Here is a 16,814-nt window from a genome sequence, read left to right on the forward strand (position 1 = left end):
CTAACTCTGGGATAGAGGTGGATCTCGGGCGCCCCCCGCCGCCTTCCCTGCAGTCTCCAGAACAGTGCGGGCTGGACTAGAATAGCGCACACAAGAGATGCCGGGGGGAAAAGCTGGCCAGAACAGATCTGGAGGCCACACCTGGATGTGTGCGTGTGTCCGACTGTGTGAGCATGTGTGACAGAGGCTGCGGTCACGTCAGCCCGTTTCACCTGCAGTACGGTTTGCCTGGCAGAGGAATGAAAGAGAAACTGACATGTCTGTTCAATGTCATTAAAGCAGCCCCCTTCCCTTCAACTGTCTAAGTTGTATTTTTCATGGAACATTAGAGTCCATGCATACAAAACTATTTTCCCACTCCAGTCTGAACCTTCATCACTGCGCCCAACCAGATTTCTGGGTCCCAACTCCAGTTCCGTAGGAGAACTTGGAGTCTCAGGGCTTGCATCTTTTACCACTCTCTGGGCATCTTTGTAGTGCGGGATTCCCCGGCGGTCCCGGGTGGTTGCTCCCAGTGGGCTGCGTTGGGCCTGCCGCAGCGAACAGTGGAAGAGCAGGCGCTAGGACCGCGGGGCACGTGGCTGGCGCAGCGCTACCATAAACCCAGCTAAAGCTGGTGCTGCGCCACTCAGCGAGTCGGCGGGGCTGCGCAGGGCTAGCGCTCCGCCAGTCACCAGGCTGGAGCCCTCGCGGCAGCACCTGTTCGCGGCTCTAGGACGCACGCGATCTCCGGACGCAGCTCCCTAGCTCTCCTCCGGCCGCCCGCACTGAACCAATGGACCTCCACCGAGCTGCCGCACGATTCTAGATCCCAGGTTTACATATCTAAAGTTTTCTTCTTTTTGTTTTATCATACTATTATTGATTCTTTAGAGGGGTGTGCAGGAGGGGAGAGTCTTCGCTGCCTTCAATGTGAGATTTTTTTCCCCCTGGAAGGATTCCTGCTGATGTCTGCAGAATCGGTTAGAGTAAAAACGGCGCATGCCTTCCCCAGAGTCAGGACCCGTGGATTCTGACGTAGCCTCTGCATCTTAAAAATCCTATAACAACGCCTAGACATTGAAGTTGCTATGGTCATTTCGATCTGGAACCAAATGAAGAAACTACGGATTTTTTCCCTTTTGATGGCCGGCTGGGATGCAGACCTTCCTGCTTGCTAGGAGTGGGGATCTACCCGTAGAGATACATAGATGTGTTTATCAGTATGTCAGTATGTGAATATACAGCACTGGTTTCTGAGGCTATTAGTGGCTTGACCTTGACCCTGAGTCAGTGAAACGGCAGATTACTTTTATTTATGCATTTCATGGATTGAAGAAAACAACGTGTCCCCCCCCCCGCTCCCCCCCTCTGCAACCGCAGTAAGGGAGGGGAGTTGGATATACCTCGCCTGAGATCTCCCGGGTTGGCACCATCATTATTGTTTATCTCTGTGCTCCAGCAGCCCAGCCTTCTGATGGCTCCCTTAGGTGAAGTTGGGAACTATTTCGGTGTGCAGGATGCAGTACCGTTTGGGAATGTGCCAGTGTTGCCGGTGGACAGCCCGGTCTTGCTAAGTGACCACCTGGGTCAGTCCGAAGCAGGGGGGCTTCCTCGGGGGCCAGCAGTCACGGACTTGGATCATTTAAAGGGGATTCTCAGGCGGAGGCAGCTCTACTGCAGGACTGGATTTCACTTGGAAATCTTCCCCAATGGTACTATCCAGGGAACCAGGAAAGACCACAGCCGATTCGGTAGGTATACCATTAACACTATCGTGTCTGCGCCTTGACAGGTCGGGATTATAACCATCACGAAGGGGTTGGCTGGGTGGGGTGCGGGAAGGCTCTCTCCCTTTTTCTGCCCCTGTCTTGCCAGCTTAAAAAAAAAATAGCCTCCGGAATTGCAGGTCTCTGCTGCTGGCTGGCACTGATGCAAGTCTATACGGAAAGGCTTTCCGCCCCCCACTCCCAAAGAAAGGCATGGTATATAAATACCACACAAGTCCCTCGTTCTTTTGCATCAGTTACTTGGGAAGATGGGGTTTAGGAAATTGTTTTTTGTTGTTGTTTTGGTGGACCAATATCAGGCGTTTAAAGCTTTAATCATTAACTACTGAGAACTTAAAAATGCATTTTCCTGAAAGCATGGGTTTTTATAATCTGGTACCCCAATTAAGTTTTTTGCTCTTCCCCCTTTCCCTTATCAGGTATTCTGCTTGAATTGTAAATGAAACATTGATTCCCACCGTGAGGGTCTGCACCACTTGGGTGAGGTGCTTGCTGGTAGTTTTCAGTTGGGAAGACTGAAGTCACATATTAGACTTGGGAAGGGTCTGTAAGCTCATTGGGGCCACTTGTCCTTCCAGCGATCAAGTTACTGCAATTTTTCATAGTGTGCAGCCTGTGGGGGGTTCCAGAGTAGCTCTCCAGTGTCTGTGCCTGCGAAAAGCTGCGAGGTAATTCTAAAAAGCAAGCAGTGCCAAGGATTTCACCCTCTAAGGAGGGTACTTGTGACTCAGCATGGAGGCTGCAGAACAGAGGGCTGGTGACCGGCCCCTTTCATGCCTAAACACACATGCTTGCTGGGCCACCCTGAGCCCAACATCCAGCAGAGTCCAGGTTGGGGACTCTGGGTTTTTACCCTTACTTACACAAAAAAGAAATAAATAAAAAAAGAAATAAAAAGCACCATTTTGGGCAACCAGACTGTTGGAAGGAGTTAACTTTTGAGTGGACCCACCTGACAACACTTAAAGTGGGTCGTAAAAAACAAAGTCCTGCGGTGATTTTCTCCCTCAGGCTTTCATGCCAGATGTTGACCACAATCTAAACTATCTGTTTTTGGTTCGGGGGGCAGTGGGTGAGGCCAAAAGGCGAGCAGGATTCAGGCCTGGGATGGGCTGGCCCCGCTTTTTCTCCCTCTGCACCCCCGCCCCCCCCCTCAGCCTCAGCCTCAGCCCCAAGCTGAACCTGTTAGTGCAAATATTCCTGGCTGTCTTAAAAAAAAAAAAAAAGAAAGGTAACCCTTGGCTTTGCAATCATTCCTTAGAGCCCCCCCCCCCCCCCCCCCGCCCCACCCCAGTTGGACAGCTCTGGTGGTTGCACAGTAAAGACCAAACTTTCCAAGAGCTGCCCTGGGGCCGCTCCAGGGGCTATCACCTTGTCCAGCCCTCGTTCCAGGACAAGGCCGGTGGGCGCCGTGGGTGGGACAGCTGGAGTGTCAGGGTCGCAGAGGCTGCCCTATGTTGGATTGCTGGTGCAGGGATGAGCTGAGGTGGAGGGGGCGGGCACCTTTTTGCACCACGAGGGGAATTGGGTCTTCCAGCTCCCCGCAAGCAGGTGCCGGCTTCGCGGTCCAATCCTATGGTGCTTTTGGCAGTCGCCTGCCCAATTCCGCGCGGTCCTAACGCACTCTATGTTCTGCAGCCCCTCTGCCGGTGCTCCTTGCAGTGCTGGGAGGATTCCGGACTCTTGTCTGGGGGGCCACAGACGATGGCTTGTGTACTTAAGGCTGAATTTTGGGAACCAGGTTTTTGGCCCAAGTTGAACCCCTTCCTTTCTTTGTGTGTGTGTGTGTGTGTGTGTGTGTGTGTGTGTGTGTCTGTGGGGCTGACAGCCCTGCCCCTCTGTTCTCTGGCGGTTTTCGGTGTGGGACTGCTGGAGGCGAGCACCGTGTGGAGGGAGACTCGGTGGTGAGGATTGAGGATGGGCTGGAGGTCGATCCTGACTTCCCCTGTCTTAGCCCAGATCCCTCTTTCTCTTTCGGAAGTGCACAGTCAGGGCTCGGAGAGTCGCTAGGCTCCGAGGCACCAGGAGGTGGGTGGGGGCCCTGCCAGGGGAAGGGGTGGGTAGGGGGACAAAGGCTTGTAGAGGCGGGCCAAACAGCGGAGAGCTATTGTTAACCCCTTCCGGGAGCCCAGCTTAACAGTGTTGGCTCGCGGCTGCTTTCCAGCTCTGGGGAGCCCAGGGCACCACGAGGCACACCGGGCAAGGCAGGGACGAGTGCATTGTGTGAACTGGCTGAGCCCGGTCTTTGAAGGACCCTCAGAACCACTGTGCAGCAAGACTGGGCCCCGTGCAGAAAGATTATGGGATGTGCCAGTGGGGTTCCCATGCCCCAAGCTTTGTGTTACTATTTTACTGCAGTCACTTTTAGGGTAGGACATTTGCTACATGCATTCGAACCACTCGAAATCTATTAACTGCCACTGGGAGAGGAGGATGCAAGGGAAGGTGGGGGCCACAAGGTTGGGGAGGACCCAAGAAGTGCTTCCTGGGGTCTGCAGACAAGGACAGCTGGTACAGTGACTGAATAAAGAACTTAAAATAACAACAGAAAACTAGACCTTGTCACTCCCCCCAGCCCCACCCCTACCCCACACTGGGTGTTGGAGAAAAGTGTCGCCAAGGAAATGACATCTCTACTGTTTAGACTTGCCTGGTTGGCAGGGGTATTGTGTGGGAGAGTTGGGAGCATAGGCTCTCGTCACTCCGAGCTGGAGGGTCAGCAAGAGCTGGTGGGCGGGCAAAGGGAGCTCCCGCAGCTCAACTCAGCAGTGCTGCTCTCTGTGGCTTGGAGGAAGTCGAATGGGTGGCTGTGCACAGTGAGGGTAGGGAAGAATTATTTAAGTCTTTCATCTGGTTGCAGTGAGACTGGCCTCCCAGGGTGACAGCAGTGCGGCAGTCACCGGCTGCTCCCAGTATGGCAAGGTACCAATATTATTAGCCTTTGCAGCGTGTTGCCTCCTGTTCTTGCTGTGCAGCCTCGCCCAGAGGAGTCCAGTGTCTTAGGACCCAGCATTGGCGGAGTGAGGAAGCTGCGGCAGCGAATCACACCTGGCATCTAGCGCCCACGCCTCTGTGCTCCTTCTCCAGACTCCCCTCTGCGGACAACGCTCTTACCCTCAGTGTCTTCTCCTATTATCTTAGGAAAGAGTAGCTGGGGGGCAGGGGTGGGCTGGTTTACACTTTGATACAGAAGGTGCATCTTCCACCTGGAGTGAACCGGCAGAAGGAAACATGCTGGAAAATGACCTCCCCCACCACCTCAGGTGACTGAGGCTTTGGGCAATCCTGACAGTGACACAGCAGCAGCAGTGCAGGGGACACGGTGGGGGGGGAAAGGGGGGAATCTTACTATCGTCCTGGCAGAAGCTACTGAGGTGACAACATACGAGGGACCTTGAGGGAGCCTTGTATTTTTCTTTTGGGGGTGTTGGTGTGGAGATAAGGAATTGGAGATTATGTCTCTAGGGTGCAGGCTGGGCGAGGCAGACATTTCATTTCCTACCTTTTTTGCTCTTTAAAACACTTGCTATGCAGACAAAAGTGAACAGAAGAACATCAATTGAGACAGTGGTCATGTAGAAGAAGGAAAAGTGAGTGTTGGGCCTGATCCTCTATTTTACTTTCACAGGGAAGGAAGCCTGAGCTGTTGACCCTGGCCTTCCTTGGTGGACAGATGGCCTGCTTTTCTGGCTGTGCCTTGTGGCCTGGCATGGTGGCCCTGCAAGGACCCCAGAAGAGCACCTGAACTGGGGCTGCACTTCAAAGGGTCCAGATGTCAGGTGGAAATTGTGTGAGAGGGGAGAAACACGATAGCATGATTTAAAAAAAAAAGAGGTTAAAGCAATCTTATTTTCAGAGTTTTTTGCACTTTAAAAAATTCTCTGTGTCTGGCTCTTCAGCATCTCACTAAGGTAAAGACTGCCCATTTAAGGAGCTGTTTTCAGGGTTGGCCCAGAGTCTTGAAAAATGGCGGGGCTATAACTACCATTCAGGTAGTTATTTCTTAAGTAACCCTGAGATTTGCTCAAGTTGCTGCTCACTGGACTTTCTGGGATGCAGGCCCTGAGATGACTGACTGGGTAGCTGTGGTGTGGGGTTGCTGACTGAGCAAGAAATTCTGTAGTTCTGAGGAGGGGGTTGTAATCTGTCTTCACTGATTATGCCTCCAATGTTATGCCTCTATCCACTGTCTGCATACATTCTTGTCCTCTAAAGAACGCAGCTCTGTAAAGTGTTGGGGGATTTTAGGCTACAGAGCTGTTTAACATGGGCCAGAGTGGAGCTGCCTCTGCTCACCCTTCCACTTCCCAGGTCTGGCCTTGTTATGGCCTTGGAGATGAGGCCCAATAAAGGGGGCTCTTGGGAGCTGAGCCAGCTTTGGGTTGATTGTCCATTTGAACAGAGCTCTGGGGATCATCACTATTACCTGCTGAATCTGGAGCAAGGATAAGGGTCTGGTGTGGTTTTTTTCCCTGAAGGGGTCCCAGGAACTGACCCGGCCTCTTGTGTACCAAGGATGACCTTGGACAGCCTAAGACCCTCTGGAGCTCACTGAGCTCATCCTCACTGGGAATTGGTGGCTACTGTGAAAGGGAATTGCCAAATAACACTAGACATGGACCCTGTGTTTCCCAAGTACCTCCATCAATACCCATTACTTGAGGGTGTCTAGATTGTATCTGCCTAAAAGGAGAGACAGCCATGGTACACATGTAAGGGTCACAGTTTTAATTTTAGGCACAGTTCCACCATTCCCTCCCTCCCTTCTTTCTAGCTCTTTCCTTCTTTTCCTCCACTCTCGTTGATCCTTAAGCATTTAAATGTTTCTACACAAAAGTCTTCTCCTGGGCTTCCTTTGTGCTGCACACTCATATCGACAGAGAAGTTGGGGGTAGGCCATACTCAAATGAGCAGGGTTGGAACCATAGGCGTGGCTCTGGCTCAGGCCAAGAGACAGGAGTTGACCTGGTTGAGGTTATAGAGCTCACTGGGGACAAGATGGTAAGTATTTCAGCCTGGCCCAGGTCCGTGTGTATGTTTGTGGTGAATTGACAGTTTGCCAGGTTTTTCTGACTTGGGAGCATGGCCATGACTCAAACATTTTGGTGTTACAGTTGGTGTCAGCTCACTGAGACAACCTCATGAGAAGCTGGACTATTCTTTTATTTTTAAATAATCTTCACCTGAGTATATGCACAGAGAGAGAGAGAGAGAGAGAGAGAGAGAGAGAGAGAGAGAAACACATCAATCAGTTGCCTTCTGTATGCACCCTGGCCTGGGATCAAACCCACAACCTGATGGTGTACCTGACAATACTCCAATCAGCTGAGTTGTCTGGCCAGGGCTGGGCTGTTCTTTTGCAGTCTTTACTTTTCAAGGAGCTTCAGAAATATGGATGGTGTTTGAGGTGATGAAATCTTTTCCACCTGGGGTTAAATGTGAGCCCCTTGGAGGCTTGTCCCAGGTACTTTTAGGAAACCCCTCTGACTCTACTTCCCAAGCCCATCTGTGGACACTGACTGTTCCCTAATTGGCTTCCTCTCACTGCATTCACCACATTGCTATCATATTCATCTGTTTATTTGTCCTTCCACTAGATGGGGAGAGCTTTGAGGTTATAGGGCCTAGATTATATCTTATTTATCCTTATATACTCAACAAATGGCCTGATGCTTGGCTTACAATAGTCATTTATAATTTGTAGATTGAATAAGTCACTGCAATAAATTACAGCTATCTTGATTTAAGAAAAGCAACAAGATAGATATCTGAACACTTTTATTTCCAAAGTATATAATAATAATTTCAGAACTTACATTCTTTAACAGAAGAAGATCTGTGCTATGTGCACATAAATGATTTACGTAAATAGTCCACACACACAAGATATGCCTGCCTTCCCAATGTCTGCATGAGGAGGGAGTGGAGTCCCAGTGCCTTGCCTGTCCTCATTTCCTCTGCTGCTTCTAGTCCTGCCCGTGGGATCTGTGGAGTCTGACCTAGGCAACATCTTCTAGTCAATAGTCATGGGATAACTATACATAAATGGCATATAAATCATGAATTTGTGAAGAAAAGGGGGGACCAATGATAAGATGTGTGCAATAAAAAAGGAGATGGCATTTGGAGTCTGGTTGCTCGGTGGCAAGCTATTTAATATCCTTAAACCTCACTCTCCCCATTTGTAAATTGAAGATTAAAATATTGTAATGACTAGGATTGTTCTGAGGACTGAATGAGAGAAAGCATCTCATTCGGCACAGATTAAATTCTCAAGTGTTCGAGCTATGAGATTGTCAACCTTCTTGATGTTCTGCATACCATCCAGTCATGTGGATTTGTTGGGTTGCATATGTCCTATTTCTTCTTGGGCCTGATGCTCACCATTGGCCAATATTTATTATTAGTTCTCAGAGCTGCATCTTGACTAGGGAAAGAAGAAAGCTCACCATATATCCATTTAGAGGATACAAGTATTTTTTTCTTATGATTAAACCTTTCCCTGAAGACATGGTTTACCTAATTGGTCAGACCTCCAAGGGGACAAAACGTTTCCTGTCTCTCATTATATGATGACAGTTAGACACTAATGAATTTCTGACACTAATTTCAGGTTAACTGTGGCCTAATTGTGCTGTGTTTTCAGGTAGCTAAGGAGAGATTCACATGTATGTGACTCCTAGTAGTAATTAAATGCCAAAATTGTAATAATTTTCAACCATAACAGTTAGAAATAGTACAATGAAACAGGCTTGGTTGCATCAATAAGGGTGAAATGACTCTCATGGGAATATTGCCTTGTTTATCTTTCCATTAGCTTTGTGAGGTAGGAAAAACCATAAATAAACTTGCTTATTTTTGGTGTATCTTCCATTATAGAGTCACAGAGTATGAGATCCAAAATGTAATTTGTAATTTCTCTTTCTATTTTTTCATGTAGTATTTCACATTCTGTAAAAATAATTAATTTTTCTGGTCCAGATAGATATTCTCTGAGTTGTAAACACAAGATATTTGTTGCATTTTGTGTGTATAAAACCATTAGGAATGCCCCTTTATAAGAAACACCTCTCGTCTTTCACATTGCCTTGGAACCCTTTATTTTATTTATATAGTTCATGTATTTTGCTTTTAAATTGAATTTCTTGGGGTGACATTGGTTAATAACTTTATATTGATGTTGGGTGCACAATTCTGTAACATACCATCTGTATACTCCACTGTGTGCTCCCACCCAAAGTCTAGTTCTTTCCTGTCACCATGTATTTGTCATGTCTTCTTGTCATTGCAGCACAGTCTATTTGTGAGAGTTGAAAAATTAACTGTTTAAAAAAATCCATGTAAGTGCTTCTTTATTAGTCACATGAGACTAACTATAGGCCAATGTTTTTCTTAGTTTTTTTCCAAACTCTAAAATATATGCACCCCAGTGTTCATAGTAGCACAATTTACAATAGCCAAGTGTTGGAAGCAACCTAGATGCCCATCAGTAAATGAATGGATCAGAAAACTATGGTACATTTACACAATGGAATTCTATGCAGCAGAAAGAAGGAAGGATCTCCTACCCTTTGCAACAGCATGGATGGAACTGGAAAGCATTGTGCTGAGTGAAATAAGCCAGGTGGTGAAAGACAAATACCATATGATCTCACCTTTAACAGGAAGCTAAACAACAAAACAAACAAGCAAGTAAAATATAACCAAAGACACTGAAATAGAGAATAGGCTGACAGTGACCAGAGGGGAGAGGGGAGGGAGTTTTAGAGGAAAAAGGGGAAGGGTTTACAGGAGCAAGTATAAAGGGCACATGGACAAAAACTAAGGGGGGTGGAAGTGGGAGGGAGGTGGGGAGCATTAGGGGGATGGTTTGGGATGGGAGTAAAAGACAGAAAACTGTACTTGAACAACAATTAAATTTAAAAAAATAAAAAAGATTACATAAAAAGAAAATGTTTATATTAAAAAATAAAATGTAAGTAAATTTTTTGATATTTGAAGATTTTAAAAACTCAGTATTTATTATGCATTAATGCAAGGTTTTTACAAAGTCTAGCACTTTATAACACAATTGAGAAAATGGCTAAGTGCAAGTAATATTAGCATTGACCCAAATATCCTATTGGGTAATCATGTGAAAACAACAATATAGTTAGAAAAATTGAAGTTGCTGTTGTATGGCCATAAAATTCTGGATTTATGCATAGCTTAGTGTTTTTATTCTTAGTGAGGTAAGTAAGTAGAAAGATGGAAATAAACGAAGGTCATTATGTTAATTTGTTTTTGAGATATAGTATTCCGTGCCTATTTTAAATCAGGAGTGTTTTTGAAACCTTCATTTTTTCCAGAGCGTTCCAGCTATCTTAATTGCTTAACATACTGTTAGGCTAAGATAACTACAGCAAACATAAATATTTTGTTTAAGCAGAAATATTTGGGATGGGTGTAGGCTAGCTTAGTGTTCTAGATGGAGCACAATATACAGTGGAGAGCTGAATAACTTTGTCTATAAACCAATTAAGTTAGCACCTCATCCTCATTTTGAGGTACATAAGACTATTCTCTAAATATATATTTTTTCTGCCCTGGCTGGCGTAGCTCAGTGGATTGAGCGCGGGCCTGCGAACCAGAGTATTGCGGTTCGATTCCCAGTCAGGGCACATGCCTGGGTTGCAGGCCAGTTCCCAGCAGGGGACTCACGAGAGGCAACCACACATTGATGTTTCTCTCCCACTCTTTCTCCTTCCCTTCCCCTCTCTCTAAAAGTAAATAAATAAAATATAAAAAAAAGTTTTAAATATATTTTTTCTGATCTATGCCCATACACAAATGCTTAATTTCACATTTATCAACTGTAAGTAAAACTGGATGCTCTTCTCTTCAGTTATACCTTTTAGATTCATTAGAATACATACACTGGTTTATGTCATATCATTCTCATCATATCTACATAAATACTAGCTTTTTATTTTTAAAATGTTATACATCATGTTGGTAAGTATTATTGTATCATATTATTGTAGAAGTCAATTCTCTTAGTCAATTCTTTTAAAAATGTTATATATCATGTTGATAAGTATTATTGTATCATTATTGTAGAAGTCAATTCTTTTAGGCAATTCTTTTAATCCTCACTCAAGGGTATGTTTATTGAGAGAGAGAGAGAGAAATGAAGAGCAGAGAGAGAGGGCGAGAGAGAGATTGGTTGCCTCCTGTTGCACCCTGACCAGGGACTGAACCCACAACCTTCTGGTGCACAGGATGACGCTGCAACCAATTTAGCAACCCAGCCAGGGCTAGGCAGTGGTTTTAAGAGAAGACACTTCCTCAAGGAGTGTGAGATTATCCCTATTTGGGAGTTAGGCTCAGTCCTCTTTGAAACTTCTAGTGACACTGAGACTCTAAAATCCTCTGTACTCTAACTTGTCCTTGGTCTTTTACCCTTTGTCTTGTAGGCATTCTGGAATTTATCAGTATAGCCGTGGGCCTTGTCAGCATTCGAGGTGTGGACAGTGGACTCTACCTTGGCATGAATGAGAAGGGGGAGCTGTATGGATCAGTAAGTACTGTGAGAGACTTCAGAACCTTTGTTTCATGCTGGCTTGAATGTACTTTCTCTGGATTGTTATAGCCTAGATGAAATCTAGTCTGTTGGGAAGGAGAGTAGGAGCTTTTACTTTTTTGAGGCAAAACATTTCATTTTTATTAATAAACATCAGCCCCAGATTTTTACTACAGCAAAGTTTCTAAGAAAGTGCTTTATTCATATGCCAAACCATTTCCATTATCAAGTACATAAAAAGTCTGCATGTGAAAAATCTCATCTTCTTGTATTGAATGGGAGTTATTTTCAAAATGAGTTAAAATTATCTTCTCCCAAACTTTGCTAATCATTGTTTAAAACTAAAAATAGAACATGCAGGGCTTTCCCTGAGCTACATGAGATTTTCATTATGGAGACAGAAGGGAAATGGAAGTTATTGTCAGATTTTGTATATGGAGAATATAAATATAATTACTTACAAATACTGAGTTTCTTGTTTTTGTCTCTCACTTCTCATCTCCAATGGTTGTGAGCTGCCAATAGGAGGCAGTGAAGTATTTATGGTACTGAGCAGGTTCCAGGCACTGTTCTAGGTGCTCAGGGACATCAGTGGATGAGACAAGAGTACCTGCTTCTGCTTTAAGAAGAAAGACTGACTTTACAGCTTTGTGTCTTTTTAGTGGTGCTAGCACAGTTTACAAAACACATTGCATGGTACACAGTGGGTATTTAAAACATTTTTGCTGAGCATATGAGTATGAATAATAGATTATTAATCACTATACACTAACTTGAGTTTTCAATGCAAAACTTATAAAGACATCAACCTTTAGTTTTTCATTCCCATTATGATCACATGGGAATTTAATCCACATTCTCTGCCATAGGAGAACTTGGATTAGAATCTACAAAAAGTTGGAAATTAAAAGAGGCTCAGGGTGGGAGAAAATCTGGAGATCTCCATCAACAGGACTGAAGGGCATATGCATGTACAATCAGGAGAAATTTTGTATAAAGAGCTCCTTTCCTATCTACATACTAGTAAGTGTGTGTGTGTGTGTGTGTGTGTGTGTAGGGCTTGGAAATAGTATAAAATTTTCACTCAAAAACTCCAGATGACAATAAATTATGGTCTGTTTAATTTGAATATAGCACACACCATTTTAATGACTCAAGGATGGTTTTCCTGCCTTGGTGAAATTTGAATCAGGGTTGGTTGATTTTGTTGGAAAGATAAGTTATTTTAAAAAGTTCTTTCTTGAGAGAATAGATTATTTTAAAATATGTTTTAAAGTACAGGATTGAGTTCAACTATTTAAATACAGTTCTTGGTTTTGATAAAGTTATTTATCTCCTAAATTATTTTTGTGAACATTTTAAGTGCAAACATACAAGATTTAAGGTAGCTTTTCAATTTTTAAATATAAAGTTATAATTCTCCTTTTGTCCCCACCTTTATTTTTTTCACCTTTAAGCATATAATACGGATTTAAGTCAGGCACAGTTGAACTCAATAAAATGTTTTTTGTGTGTAGGATATAATCTGACCTCCTTTGGCGTCAGAGACTATGGTTTATCATAATAATCTCCGAAGTTCTGAAATTATATTCCACCACCAAAAGTGTTTTTGAGTATGGATTTCAACAATGCATATTAAATTACTTTAAAATTGTATATAGTTGATAGGTGTTAGCTTATAAACATATATTAAGGTAAACATTTTTCAAGGATGCAATGACTGAGTCAACACAAATAGAAACTGGACTATTTGTCCCCTTCTCTGGGGACCAACCACCTTGCACACTTCAAGAACCTGCCGCTTAGAAAGATGACCCGTCTTTTAGATGAAATGGCTCTGTAACTGTGTGACCGCATGACTGTGTGACAACCCCCGCAGTTTGCTGGTTGACAAGGAGCAGATGAAACTTTGTGTTCAGCACAGGGGCCTCACATTTGTTGTCCTGGCTCATCCTTTGTCTCTCCTTCTGGATTCTTTCAGTGGCCACCTTACCCATCTCTCCTTTTATCCAGCTGACCTCCTGCCTGTGTGGCTCCATCTGTAGCACAGGCTGGGGACAGAGTAAGGGCTCAGGCCCTCAGTGAATACCAGTGACATAAGTATCTGAAAAGGTGGCCAGGGGCAGAAAGTTGGAGAATCCCATTGTGGCAGGTTTTCTGTGATTCCTATAAGCTGTATTTAGGGTTTTTGGAGCCTACAGAGGTTGGGGCTAGGAGTTGACTTCTTACCTCCACTGCCTGATAGCAATGTGTCCACACGGCCACAGGGCTAGCTGACAGTCCTATTACAGCAAAGGGGACAACCTGAGAAAAGGCAAAAAATGCTTGTCTTCCTTCTGTGCTTGAGAAATGCATGCCTTCTCACAAGTGTCCCCTGGTTTGGATGCTGCTTGGAGGAAAGTGTGACAAGGAAGGCATTTTTATACTGTGCTTCTTTTCTGGAAAAATATTTTAAGTGGTTTAGTGTGTGCTGCCTCTCCCATTTCCAATTCATTCCCCACACCAAGGGAGAATTACCTCCACAACCCAGAGATGAGTGTCCTCAGCTCAGACCCCTTCTCATGCTTGCCTTTGAAGTCCAGTGCCCACATTCTTTTTTTCAATTTCTATTTTAAGTATATTTTATTGATTATGCTATTACAGTTGTCTCAATTTTTCCCCCTTGCCCTCCTCCACCTGGTAGCCCCCTTCCTACAGCAGTGCTCCCTCTTAGTTCATCATGTCCATGGGTTGTACATATAGGTTCTTTGGCTGCTCCACTTCCTCTACTATTATTAACCTCCCCCTGTCTATTTTATACCTACCAATTATGCTTTTTAATCCCTGCATTTTTGTCTCCATTCTCCCCCTTCCCCTTCCAGCTGATAACCCTCCAAATGCCCTGCTTTGGCTGTTTACTTTGTTTTTAGATTCAATTGTGGATAGTTGTAAATTTTTGCTTTCTTAATGTGTATAGTTTTGATCTTTAAAAAAAAAAAGCCCCTTTAATGTTTCATGTAATAATGGCTTGGTGATGATGAACTCCTTTAGCTTTACATTATCTGGGAAGCACTTTATCAGCCCTTTCATTCTAAACAATAGCTTTGTTGGATAGTGTAATCTAGGTTGTAGGTCCTTGCTTTTTACCATCTGGAATATTTGTTGCCTGCAAAGTTTCTTTAGAGAACTCTGCTGATAGTCTCAGGGGAGCTCCTTTGTAGGTAACTCTCTGGTTTTCTCTTGCTACTTTTAAGATTCTGTCTTTATCTTTAACCTTTGGCACTTTTATTATGATGTGTCTTGGTGTGGTCCTCTTTGGGTCTTATTTTTCTGGGACTCCCTGTGTTTCCTGGACTTGTATGTCTCTTTCATTCACCAAATTAGGGAAGTTTTCTTTCATTATTTTTCCAAATAAATTTTCAATTTCTTGCTCTTTTTCTTCTCCTTCTGGCACCCCTATGATTTGGATGTTGGCATGTTTGGAGATGTTCCGGAGGTTCCTAAGCCTCTCCTCATTTTTTTTTTTTTTTGAATTCTTGTTTCTTTTTTTCTGCTCTGGCTGAATGTTTTTTTCTTTCTTACATTCCAAATCATTGATTTGAATCTTGGCTTCCTTCCCTTCACTGTTGTTTTCTTTTGGACTTTTCTTTATTTCACTTAGCACAGCCTTCATTTCTTCCTTTATGTTTTTGCCACACTCATTGAGTTGCCAGAGCATCTTGATCACCACTGTTTTGAATTCTGTATCTGATAGGTTGGCTATCTCTGTTTTGTTTAGTTCTTAGTTGTTTTTTTTCTTTTCTTTCATTTGGGTCATATTTCTTTGTCTTGCCAATTTGGCAGCCTCCCTGTATTTGTTCCTGTGTATTAGGTAGAGCTGCTTTGACTCCCTGTAAAAGGCACCTGTAAATTGTGTGGGATGGAGCCTTACGTAATCTCCAGGGTGGGGCAACCTGTTTCACCACTCTGTGTAGGGAGACAGCTCAGAGAAGGGACTGTGCTACTGCCTGGCTTCGGGGGGTTTGCCAGGCATGTGCCCTATTTCTAGTCACTTCACCCATTCCCTGAATGCAACTGGTGCCCTGCCAGCTGTATCCCTGATGTTGAATCCCAGAGTGGGTGGGTTTGTGTATGTTTTAAGACTGTGTGGGCCCTTTAAGGGAAGTATACTGAAAATTTGGCAGTTTCTTCTGCTCTGACCTCCAGTGGTTTTTACAGCCAGAAGTTATGGGGATTTATCTTCCCAGACCCTGGGCTGTGTGATCTGGCTTGTGGCTGGGATCACTTGCTCCCAAGGTATCCCTCCCAATTTTTATCCACCAAACATGAATGTGGGACTGCCCATGCCAGTTCTGCCACCACCACTGCCTCTCTTTGCCACACTGTGTCTCCTCACTTTTCCACCCTGGCTTCCTGTTTTCACCCCTCCTACCTGTCTGGGTGAATGTGGCTTCTTTAAGTCCTTGGTTGCACAACTTCCATATAGTTCAATTTTCTGGTACTTCTGGCTGTTACTTGTTTTGAGACTTAGTTGTAATTCTTTTTGTGGTTGCACAAAGAGGCAAAGCCTGTCTACCTATGCCTCTATCTTGACCATAGGGCCCTCATTCTTTGGTGACACCATCAATACTGTCGCAGACACTGTGCGAGTTCCATCTTTAACCCTCTTTCCCTGTGGAATTTGAGTTGTGTACTTGCTCTTCTGTCTGATTTGTATGTGTGGTCAAGTTAACCCCTTTCTCCAGTGTGCCTTTCTCTTCTCTACCTGATGAAGCAGCATTCTTTTTTTTTAAAGATTCAATGAAAATATTGCCTGTTCTGCAAAACCTTCACCATACTTGGGTCCTAACTATTTTTTTAAAAAATATTTTATTTATTTATCTCTAGAGGGGAAGGGAAGGAGAGAGGGAGAGAAACATCAATGTATTGTTGCCTTTCGTGTGTCCCCTGCTGGGAACTGGCCTGCAGGGAACCAGCCTGCAACCCAGGCATGTGCCCTGACTGGGAATTGAACCGCAATTGTCTGGTTCGCAGGCCCACACTCAATCCACTGAGCTACACCAGCCAGGGCTTTGGGTCCTAACTTTAACCTTTGTTATTCTGCTTAGCAGTTCTGGTGTTTTCCTTTGGGCCCCTGTAGCACTGCCTATATTTTCATGGTTACTCATACAGTAGTTCTATGTACTGTGTGGTTGTATTTCTGTATTCCCTAATGTTGCTAACATGGCCATGGCCCTTGTACATGCTAGGTGCTCAATAAATGCTTATTGGATTGAAATAAATGGAACATTGTGATTTCTTTTTATGATTCATTAAACACATGGGTGTGGACCTTGTTGTATGGTCAGTGTGTCATAGGATCTAGGTCTGTATATCTTAAAGCTCTACAAAGGATTGAGTTTTAATAACTAATAGCTCTGTAGATGGTTCTCATCCCCTTGGTGGTAGGAGGATGTTCTGGGTACCCCATAACATCGTCAGTGATGGTCTTTCTTCATGCTCAG

The 16,814-nt window shown here is 44.4% G+C and overlaps 1 protein-coding gene across 1 annotated transcript in view; it reads left to right on the forward strand.

Annotated features, from left to right (window-relative positions):
- Positions 1-646: 646 nt before the first annotated feature.
- The window catches only part of FGF9 (fibroblast growth factor 9), a 33,983-nt gene continuing 17,815 nt past the window's right edge, over positions 647-16,814 (forward strand). The window contains exons 1-2 of the mRNA XM_037154824.2: positions 647-1,733; positions 11,225-11,328. Of these exons, the coding sequence (XP_037010719.1) occupies positions 1,457-1,733; positions 11,225-11,328 (381 nt within the window). The 5' untranslated portion in view covers positions 647-1,456. The remainder of the gene's footprint in view (positions 1,734-11,224; positions 11,329-16,814) is intronic.

This window comes from Artibeus jamaicensis, unplaced genomic scaffold (genome assembly GCF_021234435.1).
Source record: "Artibeus jamaicensis isolate MK-2021 breed Jamaican fruit bat unplaced genomic scaffold, CSHL_Jam_final contig_3188, whole genome shotgun sequence".
NCBI classification, from domain to species: domain Eukaryota; kingdom Metazoa; phylum Chordata; class Mammalia; order Chiroptera; family Phyllostomidae; genus Artibeus; species Artibeus jamaicensis.